The sequence below is a fragment of the Globicephala melas genome, chromosome 18 (genome assembly GCF_963455315.2).
Source record: "Globicephala melas chromosome 18, mGloMel1.2, whole genome shotgun sequence".
NCBI lineage: Eukaryota > Metazoa > Chordata > Mammalia > Artiodactyla > Delphinidae > Globicephala > Globicephala melas.
The window spans coordinates 70,413,308-70,437,522 of record NC_083331.1 but is presented as its reverse complement, the minus strand read 5'-3'; the positions used below and the strand labels follow the sequence as shown (position 1 = coordinate 70,437,522).

The 24,215-nt window shown below is 39.4% G+C and overlaps 1 protein-coding gene across 7 annotated transcripts in view; it reads right to left on the bottom strand.

The window, feature by feature from the left end:
* Positions 1 to 24,215, bottom strand: part of TPP2 (tripeptidyl peptidase 2) — a 68,431-nt gene that overhangs the window by 30,830 nt on the left and 13,386 nt on the right. For 4 of the 7 annotated variants that reach the window (XR_009559760.1, XM_060287913.1, XM_060287914.1 and 1 more), the window contains exons 3-12: positions 20,347 to 20,442; positions 18,622 to 18,726; positions 17,584 to 17,640; positions 15,510 to 15,634; positions 11,340 to 11,503; positions 9,397 to 9,551; positions 8,675 to 8,751; positions 5,309 to 5,436; positions 2,622 to 2,721; positions 967 to 1,115 (exon numbers count right to left, since the gene is read on the bottom strand). Coding sequence is in view for 6 of the 7 variants with exons in the window: in XM_060287913.1 (XP_060143896.1) it covers positions 967 to 1,115; positions 2,622 to 2,721; positions 5,309 to 5,436; positions 8,675 to 8,751; positions 9,397 to 9,551; positions 11,340 to 11,503; positions 15,510 to 15,634; positions 17,584 to 17,640; positions 18,622 to 18,726; positions 20,347 to 20,442 (1,156 nt within the window). In the remaining variant the exon portion in view is untranslated. The remainder of the gene's footprint in view (positions 1 to 966; positions 1,116 to 2,621; positions 2,722 to 5,308; positions 5,437 to 8,674; positions 8,752 to 9,396; positions 9,552 to 11,339; positions 11,504 to 15,509; positions 15,635 to 17,583; positions 17,641 to 18,621; positions 18,727 to 20,346; positions 20,443 to 24,215) is intronic. The other 3 variants (XM_060287915.1, XM_030856795.2, XM_030856796.2) reach the window with 1 other exon arrangement.

Here is a 24,215-nt window from a genome sequence, read left to right as displayed (position 1 = left end):
GAGAACAGATACGTGAGTCGGTATCCCTAGTAGTGTCTATCAGAGGAGACACAGGGAACACACAGGCCAAGACACGGCAGAAAGGAGCTCCAGGCAAAGAGAGCAGCGCGCCACAGACAAGAGGCGCGAGCGACCCTGAGATACTCGGCAAGGTTGAACAGGACCAGGACTGTGGGTGGAGAGCCTGGGATCTGACCAGAGGGACGCTCCCCAGAGGGGAGGGGTCTTCAGGCCCGCCGGGCTGACCGGACGCTGAGCCCTGGTCAGGGCCGACACCCCCCGTCCAACACCACAGCAGCCTCTCGCACGCCAGCCTAGCGCCCCGTCGGCTTCGCTGGCTCCACGCCGATATTCACTGTCTTCTTACGTGTAACAGTAACCATTTTTTATTTTGTTCACAGTCTGTTTCTCCTCCAACTTTAATATCAACTCCACACAGGCAGGTATTTTTAATGCTCTGTTCACTAATTTAGCCCCAGAGCTAAAATAATGCTTAAGAGTCATTAACAGCCAATGAATATGCTTGCTGAATGAATATACATTCAAATCATTATCATCACATCAACTATTCTCCACCTTAAACTTTACTTTGGGCCAGGACATTCCCAGTTGTACCACATTTTCTCACCCTGAGAAATTCAGGAATTAAAAATATCTGCCTGAAATAAGAGAAATTTATTCAATTACTTTTCACGGCCACAATCTGACTTTATTTTATGCTATGAACATGAAATTGTCTAGATACTTCACACCTACTTAACTAAGCTTATACATAAACCATGCATTTTAGAACCAGGACCAAGATGAAGTATAAATGATACTTTTAAAATCCATTTTATCATGTTACTTCTATCTTATTAAGAAAAGTAATGAAACTGTGGCTGAAGTACACGTGGAATAGCCAACAACTCACTGTCGCTTCACTGGGAAATTGAGCAACGGTAGTAAGGTGAGCAACGTCGTTACCTGACAGAATCAAGGCGATGCCTCCACACGCGTTGGGAGAAGACATAGACGTCCCGTTCATGAGCTGAGTTCCACGCAGCGTCCAGTTAGGAACAGAGGCTATGGCACCTCCTGGGGCGCTGATGCTCACTCCAAGGGCCCCATCAGCACTGAACGAAAGCAGTTAGAGTCTGCTTACGACGGCGGACATTGGATAAACAGGGCCTTTGTAGAAAGGCCACTGGCCAAATAAATTACAGTACAACACACGAACTATCCGCAGTCACGGCTATTTCACTATTACGCAGCAGTTTTTTCCCTCATAAGTGGACAAAATGTCTGTGTGTGTGCGTATCTGGGCTTACATATGGCAGGCCACAGTATTAAGTATGTTTTATAGAAGGACAGTAAATGAGGGTCACTGCTCAGACGCCTGATGAATGTACTTTTCGCGTCTGTAATAAGCAGAAGCACCCTCTTGTCTACAAAGTCTAAAATAGCGCTGTCCAGGAGAAGCATGTGGGACACACATGGCATTTAAAGTTTTCTAAAAGCCATATTTAAAAAAAGCTAACAAAAAGATGGTTTACTTAATTTTAGTAACATATTTTATTTAACCCAACATATCTAAAATATTATAATTTCAACATGAAATTGATAGGAAAAAATGAGTTAATTTACATTCTTTTTTGTACCAAGTTTGCAAATCTGGTGTTCATTTCATACTTGCAGCACAGCTCAGTTCAGACTCTCATGTGACCAATGGCTGCCATGCTGGACTCGAGCCAGCAGGGTCTGCTGAGTTAAAGCCCATAGAGTTCACCATCGCATCGTCACCAAACACCAGCTCAACAACTATCCTTGCTCCTGGCTAGGAATATTGGGGCTATTTGGTTTCACATTTTAACAGAGAACTGAAAGCAATGCAAACAACTCCTGTAACGGGTTGGTAGCAGCCCTCCTAGTGACTATCCTAAAACAAATATTATTGGGTAAATATCTGTTGACCTGTAAAGATGTTCTCACTGTATTACCGAGTGACAAAAGTAGGTTATAAAAGTGCCTGAGTCACGTGCACTTCCACTTACGCACACGGTAATGACTAAAAAGATGTTCTTCGAAATCTGACCCATACATACGATAGATGATGAGGTTTAGGGTGATTCCCACTTTTCTCTTTGCACTGTCTATGTTGTCTACCAATGTTTGCACTGAACCTTGATATCTGGTAACTGGAACAAATAACTGGGAAGACTCATGAATTCTGACTACTTCCTTACTCTCTATTGATTTTCCACTAGTCTGTTAAAGTGGCTGATCATAAAGCATTTCTGGTGTTCGAAATAGTGTTCTAAAAATAGGTTCCATAAAACGTAAATAAAACTTTCACTGAAATAAAAAAATAAAATTTTCCTTATATAAACCTTACATATTCTTAGTGAAGGACTGTAGACATGGGCATAAAATTTATAACAGAATAGTTATGTCATACATCTAACAATGAAATAACTAACTTATTTCTTTAATTACCCGTTTCCCTAAAACGAGATTGTTAATCAAAATGAAAATGCAAAAACCAATAGAAAGAATCGGTAAAATGACCAAAACTCTACCCCTCCCCACCATGCAGTTTAACAAAGTATTTGTAATAGTCCCACGTACAACTCTCAACCTACCTGGGGCCTCTAGAAGACCACGTGTACTGATTTGCAGGTAATTTCTCTCTCAGAGAATACTCGGCAACCATCATATCAGGAGAAACGTAGGCACCAACACCTGTGGAGTGGATCTGGTCATTAACAAAAGGACACAAGACAGGGATCCTAATTCTAAACCCACTGCTCCCTCGGCTGTGTGACCCTAGTAAATCGCCTACTCTCCCGATACCACAGTTCTTTCTCACAAAATGGAAAGATAAGAAAATTTAATAACCAAGGCAAGTTTACTACATGCCAGATGTTACACTAGGTGGTATGCTTTTGTATATAAAAATACCTTCCAGGATTATTACGTGGATTAAATATAATAATGTATCTAAAAGTGTATCTATGTGTAAAAGAGAAATGTGTTTCAAATTTTAAAAATATAACTTTAGAAAGATAAGGAATCAGTTGATTGGTCTTCATTTTTAAATGACCACAAAAATGACTGTAGTAAATAACAAGCATATAACATGCTACATACAGTCTTTTAGTATTATATATATTTTTTGCGGTACGCGGGCCTCTCACTGTTGTAGCCTCTCCCACTGCGGAGCACAGGCTCTGGATGGGCAGGCTCAGCTGCCATGGCTCATGGGCCTAGCCGCTCCGCGGCATGTGGGATCTTCCCGGACTGGGGCACGAACTCTTGTCCCCTGCGTCGGCAGGCGGACTCTCAACCACTGCACCACCAGGGAAGCCCTACATACAATCTTTTAGATAAATGTGCAGATGCAAACTAGTTAGACTCTGCAATCACAGAACATAGAGATCAAACTCAGTTCCTTCATTCTAGAAATTTGGAAGCAGAGCGTAGAGAGATTAAAAAAATTTACTAAAGGAAATGACTGGCAGAGACAAGACTTAGAATCGAAGCCTACCAGCTCCTCATTCTTCTTTACAACACACACATCTTCGGAGCAGAAGTCTAGATAAAATAGGTGAGTTAAGAGGACTCAGGTTAACGATGCTGCCACATAAAACTAATTGTTTTGTAAAATTTAGTATAAAATTTTCAGTGAAACTGGGGATAAAAAAATGACAAAATACTGAGCATTGTAGCAGTGCAGTGTATTTTGATCATTAGATACCTTTGAGGTCTATTTTCTGTTTCATTTTAATTTGTGTACTTAAAAATATCTAGAGATCTGGAATACACAAGGGATGTATCACACTGGCAGGCACTGTTATCTTAACACATGATTTAACAGAATTACTGAATCAAAAGGTTTCAAATTACAATAAAGGGGTCCAGCGGTAAAGAATCCACCTTGCAACACAGGGAACGTGGGTTCGATCCCTGGAAACTAAGATCCACGTGCCGCAGGGCAACTAAGCCCGTGTGCTACAACTACTGAGCCTGTGCACCTCAACTAGAGCCCATGTGCCGCAAACTACAGAGCCCACGTGCTCTGGAACCCGCATGGCACAACTAGAGAGAAGCCATGCGCCACAACGAAAAAGGTCGTGCATGCCTCAACGAAGATGCCAGGTGCCACAACAAAGACCTGACGCAGCCCCCGCAAAAAAACAAAACCAAATTATATAAAGCAAGCTACACCTTGCTTAAAATTTACAAGCTATAAATAAAAGCACGTCCTATAAACATAAGGTCACTGATATTTCAAAACAGAAACATTTTCAAAAGGACCAGTTTCTGTTCTAAGCTTTGATGCCCAAATTTTGTTGTGTCTATAACATCAATAATATCTTTACAACTATAATAACACTTATGATATATACATATCTGTTCAGTTACTGATGGATACGCCAGAAAAACTGTTTGGGACCAGTTTTTATAGTCATGCATCCAATCACAAATGTTAAGAGGTGTAAGCCTTATTTTGATCCCAAATTTAAAAATAAACCAAAAAACTTTAGGCCTCATTTACTACGTAAGGGATCTCTCAATTCATCCTCCTCATTCATGATCTTAGTAAAAAAAATCAGGGCTGGGTTTCATGTTTTGTGGAGGGGGGGTTTTGCACAAGGCGGCAGCTACTGTACTATAATGGAAGTTAATTTGATTATTTTCATATTATGACTGCAACTAATTTTGCGCTCCTACAACTCCCGCTGACAGGCATTTTTTCCCGTTAGATTACAGCGAAACAACACTGCATCAGATCCTGAAGACCAAAGAGTGGGAAAAAGCCACATTCATAGAACAAATGTGATTCAACTGCTTTTCACAATAATGAAGCTCCCTTCCTCTACATCTAAATCTTTCTGCATGTTCCAGGAGAAATTAAAAGAGGAAACGCGACTATAAATAAATTGCCCTACACTATAAATAAGTAGTGAAGCAAGTGTCTTTATTTATGCTGTTTACTTAGCCTGGAAAGCCCTTCCCTTGCTTATTTCTACCTATTAAAATCCTCATTCTCACACTGCTTTCAGAAAGCCTTGCCCAAATTCTCAAAGCAGAGGTAACTGCACATTTGTAATCCCACAGCCCTGGATCTGTACTTCCAGTAAACCCCTTACTCCAGGCTGCTGTAGGGGAAATTCTAGATCAGCAAGTCCCTACTAGATTTCACTTTCCTAAGGATCTACTTAAGGCTCACAGTGTCTTGCATAGAGTAGAGATACAGTTAACATTGGATGAACTGAGGTTTTTTGCCTGCTTGTTTCTAAGTCTATTTCTAAAACAGGAAACTAACCTATCACACTTGATGTGGTTCCTCCTGGGCACCCGACTGTAGACAGGCAGGGGCCGTTATTCCCAGCACTTGAAACATAAATTACGTTATGCTTCCACACAGCTTCACTAATTACTTCACATATTCTCCTGAAAGAGACAGACAATTCCGCTGAACATATAAAACTGTCCCACTTTTCAAGAACTATATGACCATAATGTGAAAATATTTTCAAACATGGTGTACATGAAAAAACAAACCAAAACAAGGGTTCTAAGTAGCGTAAGTAAGATGGTGGTCATGGATCAGGAGAGGTGCTTTAGAATCACTCAGGACATCCTCAAACTACAAGTGCTGAGCTCCTATGCCCACAGTGTTTATAACACCAAACTACGCTCAAACGCACGGTTAAGTAAATTTCGGCACATCCACCATTGGTGGAACACGATACAGCCATCCCAAGAGATACACCCTCGTTGGGCTTTAGTGGAGGGAAGGAGTTAGGAGCCCCCAGGTTAAACATGGGGAAAATGCTAGATACAAAACTGAATATATGTGGGGAAAATAAACTACAAAAGGACCAAGAGCAAAGACTGAACCATTGGGCAGTGACTGGGTGGTGGGACAACAGGGGTCCACCTCCATCTACCACTTAAAGTATTCAGAAATGACTCCTTGGGAATCCACACACACAGTTGTGACAAGTGGCAAAGGTGAAAGTGGAAATAAGGCACTAAGAAGAACTTAAATGTAGGATTTAAAATATAAGAAATCTGGTTAGAGCTTGACAGCAAATAAGAAAAATGTACTGGTATTAATTAAAGGAGACAAAGTTAGACCACAAGGAAGAAAATGGGGTCAATATAAAAAAGGTAAAGGGCCAAGGACACTCCAAAGTGATAAATGTGAAGGAAAGAATGCTAGGGAAAGAAGACTTTAAAAGAAGAAATGTTAAAGGAGAGAAAGAAATACACTGAGGTAATCAAGCTACTGAAGCAAGAGAAGAAGGGGCGAGATTACCTTCATGGATGAAACAACTGAGAGAGAGGGTACTTGTGAGACATTCCTTTCCTGCCCCACAAGGGACTTAGTACCAGTGATCTGAGAAAATTAAGGGTTTTTTTTTTTAACTTTTTAAAATTTTTATTTTTTATATTAACATAGAGTAAAATTGACTTTCTTTTTGGTGTACAGTTCTTCGAGATTTAACACATGTATAGCCTGTGCAACCACCACCATAAACACAGTAATAATTTTAGCACCTCATTAAAAAGTCTCCCTGGTGTTATCTGTCCATTTGTAGTTACATGTTCCCTTCTAAGCCCTGGCAACCACTCATCATTCTTGATTCCAGTCATTGTGTCTTTTTCAGCATGTCACATAAATACAATCTTGAGATATACAAGACTGGGTGTATGTGGATGGTGGGTGTATAGGGATGGTGGGTGTATGTGCATGGTGGGTGCATGTGGGTGGTGGGTGTATAGGGATGGTGAGTGTATATGGATGGTGGGTGTACGTGGATGGTGGGTGTACGTGGATGGTGGGTATATGTGGATGGTGGGTGTATGTGGATGGTGGGTGTATGTGGATGGTGGGTGTATGTGGGTGGTGGGTGTATAGGGATGGTGTGGTGTATAGGGATGGTGGGTGTATGTGGATGGTGGGTGTATAGGGATGGTCTGGTGTATAGGGATGGTGGGTGTACATGGATGGTGGGTGTACGTGGATGGTGGGTGTACGTGGATGGTGGGTGTACGTGGATGGTGGGTGTATGTGGATGGTGGGTGTATAGGGATGGTGGGTGTAAAGGAATGGTGGGTGTATGTGGATGTGTGGTGTATAGGGATGGTGGGTGTATAGGAATGGTGGGTGTATAGGGATGGTGGGTGTACATGGATGGTGGGTGTACGTGGATGGTGGGTGTATGTGGATGGTGGGTGTATGTGGATGGTGGGTGTATAGGGATGGTGAGTGTATGTGGATGGTGGGTGTATGTGCATGGTGGGTGTATGTGGATGGTGGGTGTATAGGGATGGTCTGGTGTATAGGGATGGTGGGTGTATAGGGATGGTGGGTGTATATGGATGGTGGGTGTACGTGGATGGTGGGTGTACGTGGATGGTGGGTGTATGTGGATGGTGTGGTGTATAGGGATGGTGGGTGTATAGGAATGGTGGGTGTATAGGGATTGTGGGTATATAGCGATGGTGGGTGTATAGGGATGGTGGGTGTATAGGGATGGTGGGTGTATATGGATGGTGGGTGAATGTGGATGGTGGGTGTATGTGGATGGTGGGTGTATGTGGATGGTGGGTGTATGTGGATGGTGGGTGTATAGGGATGGTGTGGTGGGGGAGTGGGGGAGAGGTGATCAATAAGTAAACACTCTAAATAAGGTAATTTCAAAGTTAGTACTATGAAGGACAAAGAGGTGAGGCAACATGAAGTCAAGGCTAAGCCAGTGGACTTGGCAGCAGGAAGATCCTGACGGCACAGGCATGGATGGGGTGGGGCAGTGAGACACGTCCATGGAAAACAGTGAATATACGTAATAACTAAGTTTTGCTGGGAAAGTAAGTGAAGGCTGTGTGAAATGAAGAGGTTTTTTAGTAAGTTAATTTTAAAGCTAGCAGGTACTAGAGCATGTCTGTGTAGTAATGACAACCCAGGAAAGGCGAGGGATGATGCTGGAGCAGTCTTTGAGGAAAGAGGAGATGAGAGCCAGATCGTAAGTGCCTGAGTGGCTTTCGATCCCAGCACTTCTTTCATTACAGAGCAAGGGAAGGCAGAAGGTTGGGTCAGACAGGTCACAGAAAGGGCATGGAGGTTCCCTCTGAGTGCTTCTGTTTTCTCTGGGAAAGAAAGACGTGAGGACATCAGCTGAGGAATGAAAGGGGAGGTCGCTGAAAGGCTCCGAGGAGAAAAGGAGGTGTAAAATGGCCGTCCAGGAGTGCAAGGGCACGTGCAGTGTGACCAAAGACGACGCTGATGAACATCTCCGATTCGCGGTCCTAAACAAAGTATGACATCAGTGTGACCTCCACAGACCCGGGCAGATGAGTTGTGGGATCACTGAAGGATCTGCCGGGCTTCCACAAGTCTAGATTTTGTCAGGAAAGTACACCTGGAAGAGGTCAGGCTGCGTGTGGATGAGGAATTCTAGTGACAGATGGGCCCTCGGGTCCACCTGGCTGGCTAGGAGGGGAAAACTACATCAAAGATGTGACTGTGGGAATGGGGGCGGGGTTCTCAGAGACAGACAGTTATCATCTACCCACTGAGTCTGCTCTTTTTCAGTTGTGATATCCAATCCAGTTCTAAAAAGCATTTAATACTTTTCATCAGCTAAGCTTCTATGGCTGACAATTGCCAAAGAACACTCACCCAGAATTTGGCCAGTGAGTTGCTTCTCCATAGCTGTAGTTGACAAGATCACACTTATGATTTATAACCTCTATCATCTATTGAAAAGATTAAGAGTCCAGTTTAGGCAGCCATTTATAGAAACAGATGAGCCAGTACAATAAAGGCATGGAATCCCATAGTTTCTTAACCAATTGTATTCCAATTCAAATCTAAATTTATAAGTTATCCTCAGGCATATGGTTGATAAACTTAAAAAAATGTAGGAGGGAGTCACAGAGTACAGGAAGTAGTCAATAAGAAACAAACTAGCTTTTGCAGAGTGGAGTTGGGGAGAGGAAGGGGGATGGAATGGTTCTTATTAAAGTCTAAATTTGCTGAAGTAAAATATAATTCATATGTTAAAATGAAATGCAGAATAATAAATTCTTCTCACACTGATGGAGCAAGCTGGCGAAGAGGTCTTTTTAATTTTTAAAGTAGCTCAAAACAACTTCCTAAGGGATTTACTAGAAGTGAGAGTATAATGTAAATAATACTTTCATAGTTTCCAAAAAACTTTATCCTGATAATTTTCAATAAAAATATATAAATGAATTAAGCATTTTTGCTTTTAAAAACAAAGTCCTATACACCAAATACAGTTCCAATATTTTTTGTAAAGCCAGAGCACTTTATAAACCTGAAAACATCCATGATCATTAATCATTAGTCTTCGAAGTCAACAGCTCACAAATACTCACAGCTCTGATAAGGCCCGTGCCCGTTTCCATTGTGCTTAGTCTTGTATCACCAATCTTGATGGAAAGAATCTGAGCACCAGGAGCCACGCCATTCCGTTCAGGTTCTTCTGGAAAATGCCCGGCAGCTATACTGGCTACGTGTGTTCCGTGAGCTCCTAGAGGCAAAAAGGGGAGAAGATGACAAAACATCCTCAGAGACTCCAAGTTTTAACCATTAGATTCAATTTGCACATTATTAATCACAATAAAAGTCATAGAATAAAAATATAGTCTCATCTTAACATCTAACAGTGTATTATTATCTTAAGTCTCTTAACGATAATTCACAAAAAAATGAATTACACACACTATTCTGCCATCCTGGATCCTACCCGTTTCACTGAGAGTGAAAATGTAAGTCACAAAGGCGAGAAAATATTTGCAACATATGTAACTGACAAAGAGCTTATATCCAGAACATAATCTTTCAAATTCAAAAGAAAAATGGGTAATACACTTGAAAAAGCATTTCCCAAAAGAGAATAACCAAATGGCAAATATATGTATGAAAAGATGTTTAACTCCATTAGTCACCCGGAAAATACAAACGAAAGCCACACTGAGATGCCTCTTACTACAGTTCTGAGCCTGACATGGCAACCGTGGGTGGGGCCGTGCACTCACACTCTGCTGCGGGGCGCTAAGGGAGCAGCTGCTGTGAAGAGGAGCTCCGAGAGTCTTAAATAGGCAACCACCACACCCAACCAGTTCTCTCAGACACTGGTCCAAATTAAACAAAAACATATTTCTACAAAGACCTGTACGCAACTGTTGAAACAATCCAAATGTGCATCAACAGATGAATGGATAAACAAACCATGGTGGATGCACAGGATGAAACACTACTCAACAATAAGGAACAAGCTAGTTTACAGTCACAATATGGATTCTGAAATAGGCAGGCAAAAAAAATTTTTTCTTCAATTCCATTTATATAAAATTCTAGAAAATGTAAAGTAATCTAGAGTGGACAGAAAGCAGTTTAGCGGCTACCTGAGGATGTGCGTGGAGACAGGGCTGGGTTATAAAGGAAGACATGCCAACTTTTGGGGGTGATGAATATGTTCGTAATTTTGACTGTGGTGATGGTGTCCTGGGTGTATGCACATATCAAAACTTACCAAACCGTGTGTATCCATATGTGCAGTTTCTTGTACTTCAGCTATACCTCAACAGAGCTTGGGGAGGGGGAGGGAAAGAGCTGGCTGTCCTACTTCACTCTCCTTCTCCCTCCCCAGAAGTAACAACTACCCTTACCCTGAAGCTGGTACGCACATTCTTCCCACCTATGTTTTCATATTTTTACCACACACACACACGCATAAACATAATATAGTACTGCTTGGCATGTTTAAAAATTTTACACAAATGTTTTACCATGCATAATTTTTTTCAGTAAAGTTTATGTATCTGAGATTTATGCATACAGGAATATGTAAATTTATTCATTTTCATTCCTATATAATGTATTCCACAGGATGAATAATACAAGTTTTTTTAAAAAACCTATTCTTTTGTTGATGGGCATTTAAAAAGTTTACAACTTTTTCAAAATTACATAGAATGCTGTAGTGAGGATCCTTTTACCTGACTCTTTGCACTCATGGGTGAATTTTCAAGGGTTAATATTTGGAGGTGAAATTACTGTTCATAAGATGAATTATGCTGATCTATTTTTTGTGGTTGGCCCATGCTTATACTCCTCGAATGGAGCCTACATGGTTATGGCTTTAAAAAAAGCCAGGGAATTTCCAGGGAATCAAGTCACATCTATTATTCCAGACCTAGTTCTTTAGTAGGGACCATTCGATTAACTTCTCTATAAGGCTGCTTCTGGCTAGAAGGATTTGTCATCTTACCACTTTGTAAATTTATCTCTAGTTAGCAAATCTGAAGCAGAATACCTCCACTCGTCACTATGGAGAGCAGGTTTCCATCATCATATATATTAACGGAGTAATTCAACATCTCAGCTGTGCCAAAAGAGCCATATTCCTGGGCCTCTCTGTAATTTCTCAAAACAGTAGATTTACTCAAATCCCCGTCTTCATTTGAAGCAATGCAGGCTCTGTAAGATGAGAATAAAGAGTAGGTAATGAAATTTATCTTATTTTCTTACTTTTTAAAAAATTACACAATACTGTTTCTCAGATATCTTCTCACCACTCTATCTGCTTTTACCATAACAAACATGGCAACTGCATGTTTCATGGAGTAGACAGTAAAGATAAGGTAAAATAACTTACAGGAACCAGCCCTTAAATGAAGTCATGTACAGAGCTTTAGGAACTGTCCTTCACGAAACTCCAGGCACAAGACCATCTATCTGCTTAAGGAATCAGACCAAAGCTTAGCCTCGACCTTTAGAATAGTTTAGGGTGATTCTGACAACATAGTTTAGGCCCTGCTTCCTTCTGATTCTTTTAGAACTGATTTCATGAATCCAACAGCATAGGTGGGCCCTCGAAGCTAGATGAACTACACGGAGCCTCGGACGCACATTTATAACAGCCTTAGGCAAACGTTTGTTTTTCACAAGAAGCATTTTCTACAGTTTTATGGTTGTCCTCCTGTCTGCTCTTTCCTCATTTTATTAACTTTTAAATTTTTAAAATATATATTCCAAACACTTTAGAAGACAGACTGATGAAAACTAAATAAATCTAAAACAGTCATAAATGAAACGTACGTCATTTAAGGGTCAACACTATGTGTTTAGCTATTAGACCTTTCTGCTCATTTTCTAAATAAGAACAACTGTGTTTTAACAAGCTAAGTACATCAATCACAATCGCTATAATGAATTAATGGAAGCCCACTAGTATAGTGTAGAGAGGGCATTATTATAAATACTAAGGCATACATTTCATTAACACACTACAAAAGAATTTGGGAAGAAGAATCTCTGAAATCATCGGTTTGTTTTTATGTATACTCCAATGTGTGCCTAAAATGATTTACAGCATTTCAAAAAAATAAGTACAATATAGCAAGACACAGGAGAATGAACACTTACGGGGAAAGTAAGGCATAGAGAAAACAAGCAGCACATCAAATGGAATCAGAGCTGAGGTTAGCGGATAAAACGTATGCCAACAAATCTTCCACATCTGCTAGCACCGTTGATGCCAAAAGCAGCACCGCTGATGCCAAAATTTAAGTACCTGGCCAGCCTCCATGCTGGAAATCACTCTCCAGTCCTCCCTTTCCCTCACGCAGCCCATCACACACTAAACGGCTAACAGTTCCTCCATCATTCTCTGAATCTTTCCCCTCTACCCTCAATCCCCTTTCCTACCCTCTGCTCAGCTAACTTGTGCTGACCCTTCAATGACATCTCTCTTGACGCTTCCTAGTCAGGTTCAGATGTTCCCAGGGAGTACTTGCTTCCAGAGTCTGGAGTCCATGGAGCAGCTTCTAGAGAGTCTGCTTGGTACAAAGAAGCTATTTGCCAAATGGTGAAAGAAGGCATCAACATCTTCTAACAACATTCTCACAGCAAATACTGTGACACATTTCACAGCACTTCTTATAACCACCATCTACATGGAGGGACTCAACAATTCAAGCACCATATCAAAATATAAATACAGAACTTAGTGACTTCACTAAATAACTCCACAGAGGGCAAATGTGAACATGGTGCAAGGGTATACGTTTCTGAAGGTCTGTTTGGCTTAACTCAAGGGACAGTTGTTAGAAGACAGAGAAGGCCTGTGGACAGGATTAGAGTACGTGTGTGTGAAAAGAATCCACACTTTTCATCAAACTCTCAAAGGAAAACTGAAACGAGGTCAAAAACCACTGAAAAGAAACCAATTGTCTTTTCTTTATGTCGTCCTCTATAAATAGTGTTTCTCTGACCAGGTTTTGCTCCCTATTGAGGGACAGCACTTGACACTATGCATCCTGGCAAATACTTGAGTGCAGTCATACTAGGTTACCTGGTTAAGTGCGGAGACAGGGGTTTAACAATTAGTAGAATTGTGTCAAGCGGAGGGCAGACCTGACATTCTTGAAACAAAACAGACACTTAAGGTCACTTTACCTCCCCTCAGAAATGCTTGGCATTTCTGACATGAGACATGAGAACACCTGCAGACAGTGCCGAGATTTGCCTTAAGGTGATTCAAGATCTTTAAGATTCGCTTCAAAAAATTCTGGATCTAACTCTGAGGTGGGGTGGGGGAATCAAAGTCCCATACAATATATAGTATTGTGCAAAACAGGTTAGATTATTTCTAGTAGCACTTGAAAGCATGATTCTGCTGTGTTTTTCATTGATTATACTAACATTTTCTAAAATGTTTTCTAGTTATCACAGATTTCACTTCACTTAATATTTGATTAAATTTCATTTTCAACACAAAAATTCTTCAAGATGTCTCAGCATACTGTTGACAAACTATTACACTTATCACTTTCTTTGTCAATTGCCTTAAAGACCAAGAAAACTTTCTGGAAACATACACTGGCCCCCTGGACATCCTAACCCCAAGCCATTCCCCTTAGGACAACGTAGTCCGCAGTGCTTTCAGCATCTATAGAAACACTTTAATTGAAACCACCTACTGCTCCACTACCCAATCCCCGCTAACATTAAAGTATTTCCTTAAGTCCTTTTGCGTGTTTTGTAGTAAATTTTCCGTGTCACTGAATTTTGTATCTAGTATTTTCCTCACACTTAACCTTACCTCCTCTCCCATGACAAAAATCACTGAAGGTTTATGACTGGGAGTGACTGTATCGTGTTATACCACGGGGTAGATGTCCCAAAATTTACTAAACCATACGTTTGAACAACTTTTTAATATTACAAACTCTTGATCAAAGCTTCTGCAAAGCTTTTGGAAAAGAACTGTTCACAATGTGTGCACACCTGCACATATACACACACCAAAACATACTACAATACATGGAAAAGTTGCATGAATATCAACTATCATCTAGATTGAAATAGTTATATGCAAATATTTTATTACCACTTTCAGGCCCAAATGGAGTAGAGATTTCCTATTCAACTGACAATTTTATATACCCATTATCAAAGATGAGTTACTACCCACATCTGTGAGAGGAAAGCCCCCTTTTAAGTCGGTGCATTATAAACTAAATAACAAGAGACAGCATTCAAATCACCGTATCTTGTTCTGTGTTTGCCACATCTCGGGAAACAATTCTTTACATATGAGCAGGGACTCAAACTACAAAACAATTTCTGGAAGGGTCCCTGGTTTATTGTGGCGACCCTGAAATATGTACATGCCCAAATATCTGTATTAAGAACATATTCCTGCTTCTACCCAGATCGTAATTCAAGAAGACATACTAGCTGACATAAAGGAACACAACTTCAGTGTATGATTCACTAAGAAAGAAAGTAGAAAATGTACGTGATAGGTAACTTGGTATAAATCATCATTATTAGTAGTAGTAGAAGCAGCAGATACAGCTTACCCTTATCCAGTACCTACTATGTCTAGAAACATCAAATTTACAAAACCCTCTAAGGAGGTACGATTATTATCCCAATTAACAGATGAGGAAATAGGCCTAGAGAGGTGCAGATAAAGCATTCAAACTCACATGCTAGGATTCCGTCTCAGATCTGAGCTCTAACGCTGCCGCCCGCATCACGCTGCCTCGCTTCAACTTAGCTACTAGGTCTCTGTTGGTAAATCTTTACACAACTTTCCTCCTCTGCCCTTAAAACTTTTATAGTAGATGCTTTGCAACATCCTCGTGCACTTACTTTCCAAACTGCCCAGCTTCAATCAGGAACATTTCTACATACACCAATCATCAACCTGCTAATATTATCTGTTTAATGACTACTGTCTGGTTAATGAAATAAGATTCTTTAAAACAGCTAAGGGTCAGCTTCCGTGTCTAAAATACTAAGAGGTTCAAAAGGCTTATCTAAAACTACCCAAAAGCCAATTTGGCCCTCAAGTAGCTTTGCCTGGAGATATTAATGTCACATAAACCAAATCTCTGGGCAGTTCTGAGGGTTTAATGTTCTTCAGAGCAGATAAAATGATTTTTAAATGAAGAACTGGAAACACACGGCTTACCCCCAGGTCTCACCATCATGCCACACCAAGCAGTCATATACAGGACCAGGATCACTGTATTTTTTCTCAAAAGAGTTAAGCAATTCCACTTGACTCTGAAGCTCTTCCTTGATTAGTTTATTTGCCTAAACAATTAGAACAGACATTAATATTAGCACATTTTGTGCTCTTGAAAGGTGATATTAACATACAACCAAAGACACCAAAGACACAGTGTGACCCAATAGTAAAGTCATTTTACCCTGGAAAAATGTAAGAAAATTTTCTTTTTATATCTGTGCAACTTGTAGTCCAGTTTAGTGGCAGTAACAATTAAAATATTAAACAGTAAAAAATACTTCTTTTACTCACTATCATATTCAGTCACTACCTACAGCTGCTTTGGGAAAGACATGGTGCTACACGGTGGTGCTATCATTTGGCCAAGGGTGTTGGTCACATACCTATAATTGTATAATTCATTTCCAAAAGTAATGCTAAAATTGTTATAAAATAGTTTCTCTATCGACTTTTAGATTTTTATATCAGGAACATTTCCATTTCAAATTTGTTTCTTAAGAACCCAAATAAATAACAGGAACCTCTTTTAGAGGTTTACCTCTTTTAGAATTCGCTAAGTTAAGTACATACTATGTTCATGACCAAGTACATACAAGCTGCTATTCAACCACTTTCATCTACAAAAACGGGAAATTCATATGCTTCAACCTAGGCACTTTTTAAAACTATATACTATATTAGACTGCCCTACATTCACCTGAATAGTCCTCATGAATAAAAATTTAAGTTTCACACATTCCCAAAATCTGAAGTTGTGCTTCATTTTTATTTATCCAATATATTCAACATTTACTCCTCCTTAAGGAAAAAGACAATTATATAAACAATTCTGGCATACAATATAAAAAGGATAATTAAATTCAGATCCCTCTTCTATAAAGTTCGTTGTCTATATGTAGCACCTGAAATACTACATTTCACGTCTCCAATAGGAGGCTGAAGAACAAATCTTGATCTAATAGAAGATTACACAGCTGTTAAAAAAGGATGATGTACACAGATTAATAAAAGTTAAATGTGTACGTAGATCTATGCAGGCCAGTGGTCCTTGACCCAAGCTGCATGTTAATTAAAGCTCCTGAAGAGTTTTAAAAATGCTTGCCTCCCCTGCAAGGTTTTGATTTAATTCCTCTCTAGGGCAAAAGCACTGACAGTTTTTAAAGCTCCTGATGTGACTCTAGTATGCAGCTAGGGCTGAGAACCACTAATACAATTGCATTTCTGATTAAGAAATGCATGCCATTAGAAGCCTAAATAGACATTTCTCCAAAGAAGACACACGGATGGCCAAAAGGCATGTGAAAAGATGCTTAGTATCACTAATTATTAGAGAAATGCAAATCAAAACTACTGAGAGGTTATCACCTCTCACTGGTCAGAATGGCCATCATCAAAAAGTCTACAAATAATAAATGCTGGAGAGGGTGTGGAGAAAAGGGAACCCTCTTACACTGTTGGTGGGAATGTAAACTGGTGCAGCCACTATGGAAAACAGTATGGAGATTCCTTAAAAAACTAAAGATAGAGCTACCATATGATCCAGCAATCCCACTCCAGGGCATATACCTGGAAAAGACGAAAACTCCAATTCGAAAAGATACATGCACCCCAGAGGTCATAGCAGCACTATTTACAATAGCCAAGACAAGGAAGCAACCTAAATGTCCATCAACAGATGAATGCATAAGGAAAATGTGGTACATATATACAATGGAATATTACTCAGCCATAAAAAGGAACAAAATAATGTCATTTGCAGCAACATGGATGAACCTAGAGATTATCATACTAAGGGAAGTAAATCAGGAAGAGAAAGACAAATACCATATGATATACTTACATATGGAAATCCAAAAAAATGATACAAATGAACTTACTGACATAACAGAAAAGACACACAGACACAGAAAACAAATTTATGGTTACCAAAGGCGGAAGGCAGGAGGGACAAATTAGGAATTTGGGATTAACAGATACACACTATTACACATTAAATAGATAAACAAGGACCTACTGTATAGCACAGGGAACTATATTCAATATCTTGTAATAATCTATAATGGGAAAGAATCTGAAAAAGAATATATATATGTATGTGTAACTGAATCACTTTGCTGTACACCTAAAACATTGTAAATCAACTATACTTCAATAAAAAAATTCATTAGAAGAAAAGAAATGCATGCATTAAAAGAAAAATTCAGAAGGACGAATGTCAGGTTGCTGTTACCATCCCTGGGCAGTGGCATTTCAGAGGCTTTCACTTGCTAAACTTTACATACCTGTGTTGCCCGAAAGTTTCTGCAGCTAGCACTCATTATTTTCATACTAAACCAAGAATTATTTTCATTTTATAAACTGATTCACAAAAGTGCAACGGCAAGGATGTTGAACAATGGGAGCTCTCGTACGTTTCCTGTGGAACTAGTACGATCACTTTATGACCCATCAAAAGACAGGCACAAGAATTTTCCAAATAGGATTTTTCATAATAGCCAAAAACTGAAAACAAAGCAAGTACCAATCTGCAGAATGGATACATAAATCGTGGCCCATCAATTATATAGCAAGGAAAATAAACTACTGCAACACCCCACACATGGAGGAATCTCACAAAAAACATCGAACGAAAGCAGCTACGCATAGAAGAACACACACTGTATGATTCCATTTTACAAAATTCAAAACAGGTTAAAGCCGTTCGATAAGTGTCGGAAATCAGGATGGTGGCTGCTTTGGGGAGGAAGCAGCAGTGAGTAGGAAGAGGCAAGAGAGGGGCTGGGGTGCTGCATATATGGGGTGCTCACTTTGTGACAATTCATGACAATACACTTAGGAGTTATGCACTTGTACGTGTGTGTATTCTATGTTTGTTAAGAACTTTTAAACAATTGATAGACACATATGTAAACTGACTTCAGGAAAAATAAGCAAAGAAAAATTAGTAAAAGTAAACAACATAAAACTTGTGAAAAAGAGTCTATTAATTCTCTAAGAACTCTTAATTCTCTGAGAACATGGTAACGTTTAAATAAAAGCGACTAGCACCAACTTGGGAAGGGCAATTGTTGGCAACGTCGAATTCTTCCTGCTTTCGACAGGCTTCTGCAAGGGCGACTCTGTGAACAGGGTCCCACATTTTTTCCTTCCGTTCTTTCTGCAAAGACAGAAAAATGACTTTCCAATGAGGTTGACAAATATTCAGGTAAACCTAGATAGTCATTTACAGTTATTATGAGCTGGGATGCTATACAATTCTCCTATAAAGGTTAAAAAAATCATGTATAATCAAGCTGATAAAGCAATGGATCAGTTATAAAAAACTGATTAGCTAACTCACCACATCTAGGTTTTAAGAGAACAAGTTTACCAAGGCACAACCAAATGTATTTTTACACATCATATGTCCCAATTTAAATCCTTTCCTTCTCCGAGAATAACTAATACCATGTCAGGTAACTGACTGAAATCCCAGTCATTTGAAGAAAAAGTTTATTTTGAACCCTTACAGAATTGGGAAATGCCTTCAGCCAAGAGCAAGCAGAAGACAGGAGTAAGAGTGCCTGCAGTTGCATTTTGATGGACCTGCCGGCTTCCTCAATCTCCGTCCTCTCTAGCCTGTTTTTTTTCCCCCACCCTCTTGATAGGGGATCCGCTTTAATTTAACCACTCTATTTGTATGTTAATTCGTACCTTAACACGGTTGATTAAATTTAATATAGTGCATAAAAATACTATGCATTTCAGCCTGAAATTTTAAAATAAAATAGTATCCAATAAAAGTTGAGTAAAGTGCATTTATTTTTTGTATTTTTTTTTTCCAGAATGATTGGAATCTGACAAATAAGTCAAGGTTATATATGTAAAGTACTGAGTAACTTCTATGGTTCACTGACCCCTGGAGAAGCAAATCACAATACTAGATTAGATAAAAGGGCCCACAGGTCTTACCTGTGAGGCCCCTTTGCCAGGATCACATCTTGTTTTATAGCTGAAACCTGTATGGACTACTATTGTCAGCAGTCCTCTAAAAGCAACACTGTCCGATACGGCAGTCACTGGCACATGTTGCTATTAAAACTTAAATTTTAAAATATTACATAAAATTAAAATTTCATTTCCTTAATCATACTAGCCACATTTCAAGTTCTCAATAGCTACTTGTGTCTCATGGCCACCATGATGGATGGATAATGAACATTTCAAACCTTTCCATCGTCACTGAAAGGTCTATTACGTTGTCTTAAAGCAGGCTCCTTCTCTTTCAATTCACAGTTCTTATCTCTCTAATGACAGACTGTGTTTCCTATCCTTCAGCTGCTTTAGGTCTGAGTAATTCTTTCCCTAATACTGAATGATGACTGGGATCAAGCAAGCTAGGTAAAGACTAAGAAAATGGGACAAATTACCATAGAAACGATAGGAACGGGAATAAATAGGGCAATCCACTTTAAATCGACTGTCTTTAACTTCTCTGAAGTTAAAAAAAGTCCTTCAAAAATCCAATGAAAGCATATCCCATCTCCCAGAAATATACAAAATTTGAATGTAATTTCAAGGTACTCACAGATTCCCTAAACTTATCCATGTATCCAAGATTAAGAACCATGAATGGGTGACATTCCATTGAACAGAATCTTGCTTTAAGCAGTCACCACTTGAAAGCCTCCCAGACCCCCCAAACAATTAAGTTAGTGAGATTTTAGGAAATGTTTTTCTTCAGTATGAATAAAATTTGAGGAAGAAAAGAAGTCACTGATACTAGACGGCACGTTACCTGTATTCTTTCCTTGAGAGCCTTTGGATAGAAATCATAGCCGTTTTTTATGCCAATGTGGTATCTGCCTGAGGGATTTGTCCAGCTCGCAGGAATCTATAAAAAATAAAAAGTAAATTTCTCATTCACTAAATGCTTCCCAATTCTAATAATATAGCACTGGGGAAAAAGGTATTCGAATGGCTCAACTTGGATGAGCAGGCTCATATGTTAGAGCAACATTTTTAATATTCTAAGTTGCCACTTAATATCTCTCTGGCTCTTTTTTTTTTTCATCAATGAGATGGTTTAAGGAGAACATCTTTCATTTACACAATGCTTTATAAAGTGCTTTCAACATCACATTAAACCACTAAGACCTTCAATTCCCAAGCATCAAGGACACCTCACCTCCCCCTTCACCACTCCACTGCCCATCAACCAGGGAGGAGGGAAGCCACTTACAGAACCTCTCCACCCTTAGATTTCCCATTAAGAAAAAGAACTTCTCTCTCCTCTACAATACTATAGGGATATGCCCAGATACTAAAAAAAAAAGAGCTCTTTGAGTTCTTAAGAAAAAAGTTCTATAAAATCATGTTAATTACATATAACATCTTACAATAGTTTTTCCCACTATCTCAAAGTATTTAAAACTAACACTTCCAGCTTTTAATTAACAGAATGATGTAAAGAGTATGCCCAGTTTACAAACGGAGAAAGCAAAGAAGCAAAAAGAAATTAAATTGCTGGCCCAAACAACAGAAAGGTTGAAAAGAAAACTGGAATCTAGTTCTATCACAGAGACAAAAACTTGGTGTAAGGGATATGGATTTTAAAGTCACATAAACCTGGCAGTGTGCCCAAATTCTGCCACTAACCAGGTGGGACCTATGGGCTTCTGCTTCCTCATGTGCAAAGGGAAGAAAATAATCTTTACCTCCCGATTTCCATGAATAATAAGATGCATGAGCATCAACTAACTGGAAATGTCAATCAAGACAACGGGGACCCTTCATACTCTTTGTCATCACAGGACCCATGATCACTAAAAACAGCTTTTAAATGCGTACAGATTATGAAGCTGGACCATCAACCACTCAGAGCTGGTGGACTGACTGGTGGTTCTTACTTGTGCAGGATCTTTAACCGACTCTTCCTCAAGTCCCTCTTCGTCAAATTATTCCCCAGGTAGGAAGCCTCTGAAGGAAATTTTCTCACAACTAAATACAGGAAGACAATCATTCACAGCACTTCAAAGATCTACTGACTTTAAAAAGCACATGCTCATCAGCGATCTTTTCTCAATCAACTGGATGTCTGGAGTTTGTGAAATTTCAAATATGCTGGCACACAAACCAGTGCTTTTCATTCAAAGCTTATCAGCTTTCTTTAGAGAATAGAGATTCTTAACTCTAACATTCCTGCAACAGCCCGTGACATAACCACAACAATAAATAAAGCGCTGCAAAAACAAAAAGGTAAGTAGTCACTAGCTGGCAAATCCAAAGACTACTTCATCACAGATGTCTCACGACACAGGTGGCTTTGTAACCCTATACGCTAGCGACAACTTCTTTGTGCAAAGAGATTACAAAAAGCTGTGAAATGCCAAAGGATTAAATGGAATAACTAATTTAAATGACTGCAAAATAATCAGGTGTTAAGACAACCACAATTACTTAAAATACGTATATAATACAATAAAAGTAATCCAACAGACATAACTTATATTTAATCAAAATGAAACCAAATTCTGCAGGGTCCATGAACAAGATACTTCTCAAATCATGACTATATATTTTCCTCAAAGTAAAGGCAGACTAGTTACTTACAAAAATTGAGCTAAAAAAAAAAAAATCAGAAAATAGAAATTATGTATAATCATGGCTCTGCCAGCTAACCTTAACCAAGTCAGAGTGAAGCTAACGTTACTCTGAGGCAATTATGGAGTATGTCATTTTACATATTTGAGTATTTCATAATATGAGGTTACTTTTGGTCTCTTTTAAGAATCAAAGTGCTGGGGCTTCCCTGGTGGCGCAGTGATTGAGAGTCCGCCTGCCGATGCAGGGGACACAGGTTCGTGCCCCGGTCTGGGAAGATCCCACATGCCGCGGAGCGGTTGGGCCCGTGGGCCCGTGGGCCATGGCCGCTGGGTCTGCGCGTCCGGAGCCTGTGCTCCGCAACGCGAGAGGCCACAATAGCGGGAGGCCACAACAGGGAGAGGCTTGCGTACCAAAAAAAAAAAAAAGAATCAAAGTGCTTATTTTGACCATTTTAAGCTGCCCTCTTTAAAAAGAGTTTTAATTACGTGGTAACCACAATGTGGTAAGACCGATTTTCAAACGAGAAACAGAATCTCTTTAATTTCTAATTACACCTCATTTCCCCTGACTCTTCTTTAAAGAGAGGATGCTTAACGAATTGAAGGTTCTCTTCACGAGACAAGTGTCATCATGAGTTGTTAACGTTCCACACAGGAAAATCTGAGTTTCTGCCTCAGAACTGTACTTCAGACTTGTCAGCCTCATGGTCCTGCCAGGACACATGGACCCTCTTTCCTTCAGCTATCACTGCATCTAACTACAGTGCTAAACCTGGCCAAGGCATTCACGGTCTCTGGACTAACCGTTTTTTTACCATGTAAGGCTAAATATTGATGATTTTAAAAACTGACTTCAAGTTAAATGTGGTAAAGTTTTAGAAAGCGCTGTGCTCCCTTCCAAGTGCTACTAAAATTAGAATAAGGAAAAGGAAAAAACCAAAAACCCAAAGGACAAAGAATGGGCAATGAGGCTTTAGAAGCCAAAAGTCACCACATTTTGAAAGTTGCAAAGTAAAAAGAAGGCACTGAAAATTAGTGAGGCAACTATGGAATTTTAATACATGGTGTTGGGACAAGTGGGTCTTCAGATGGAAAAAAGGATACAGGACTCTTATTTCAAACTAAGCACTAAATCAATTCCAGGTGACTTCTAAGAACAAATATGAAAAGAAGAACGCTGAAAGTTTTCAGAAAATAAATATGGGAGAATATCTTCATGATTTGGGGACAGGAAGGATTTTTTTTTTGCTATCAAATACGATTTTAAAGAACTCAAAGCAGTCCATCATATTTACTTAGACATTTTGCTTCTTTTGCTAGTCCTTCATTTCTGCTGCTCCATGTTTTCTTCCTGTCTGAAAAGCCTCTTTTTACTATTTTTTAAAAGTGTATCTGCTGGCTATAAATACTCTTAGATCTACCTTATCTGGGAACGTCTTTATTTCACCTTTTCCCCGAACATATTTTCACTGGATATAGAATTTGCAATCGACAGATCTTTTCTTTCTGCACTGGAAAAATGTTGTACCACATCCTTCTGGCCCCCAGGGTTTCTGATGAGAAAGCTAAAGTCATTTGAGTATCTCTGCCATCTATACAATGGGTCCCTTCTCTCTGGCCATTTTCAAGATTTTTTTTCTTTGTCTTTCATTTTTGGCAATCTGATTAGAATGTTTCTGGGCATGAATTTCTTTTGGTTTATCTTATCTGGGGTTCACTCAGCTTCTAGAATTGGTAGGTTTATATCTTTGCCACACTTGGGAGATTCTCTGCCACTATTTTTTCAAATATTTTTTTTTCCAGCAGCACACTCCTTTTCCTCTTTCTTGGGGTCTGATGATGCAAATATGTGGCCATTTGTTATTGAGCTACAAGCTCCCGAAGCTAAGTTAGCTATTTTTCAGTGTTTTTCTCTTCAGTATTCAGAATGGATATTCTCCACTGGTTGATCTTAAAGTCCACTGACTCAGACTCCACCGTCATCTCCATTCTGCTATTACATCCACCCAGTGATGCTTTCTTAAAATTTCAGTCATTGTAAGTTTCAGTTCTAAAATATCCA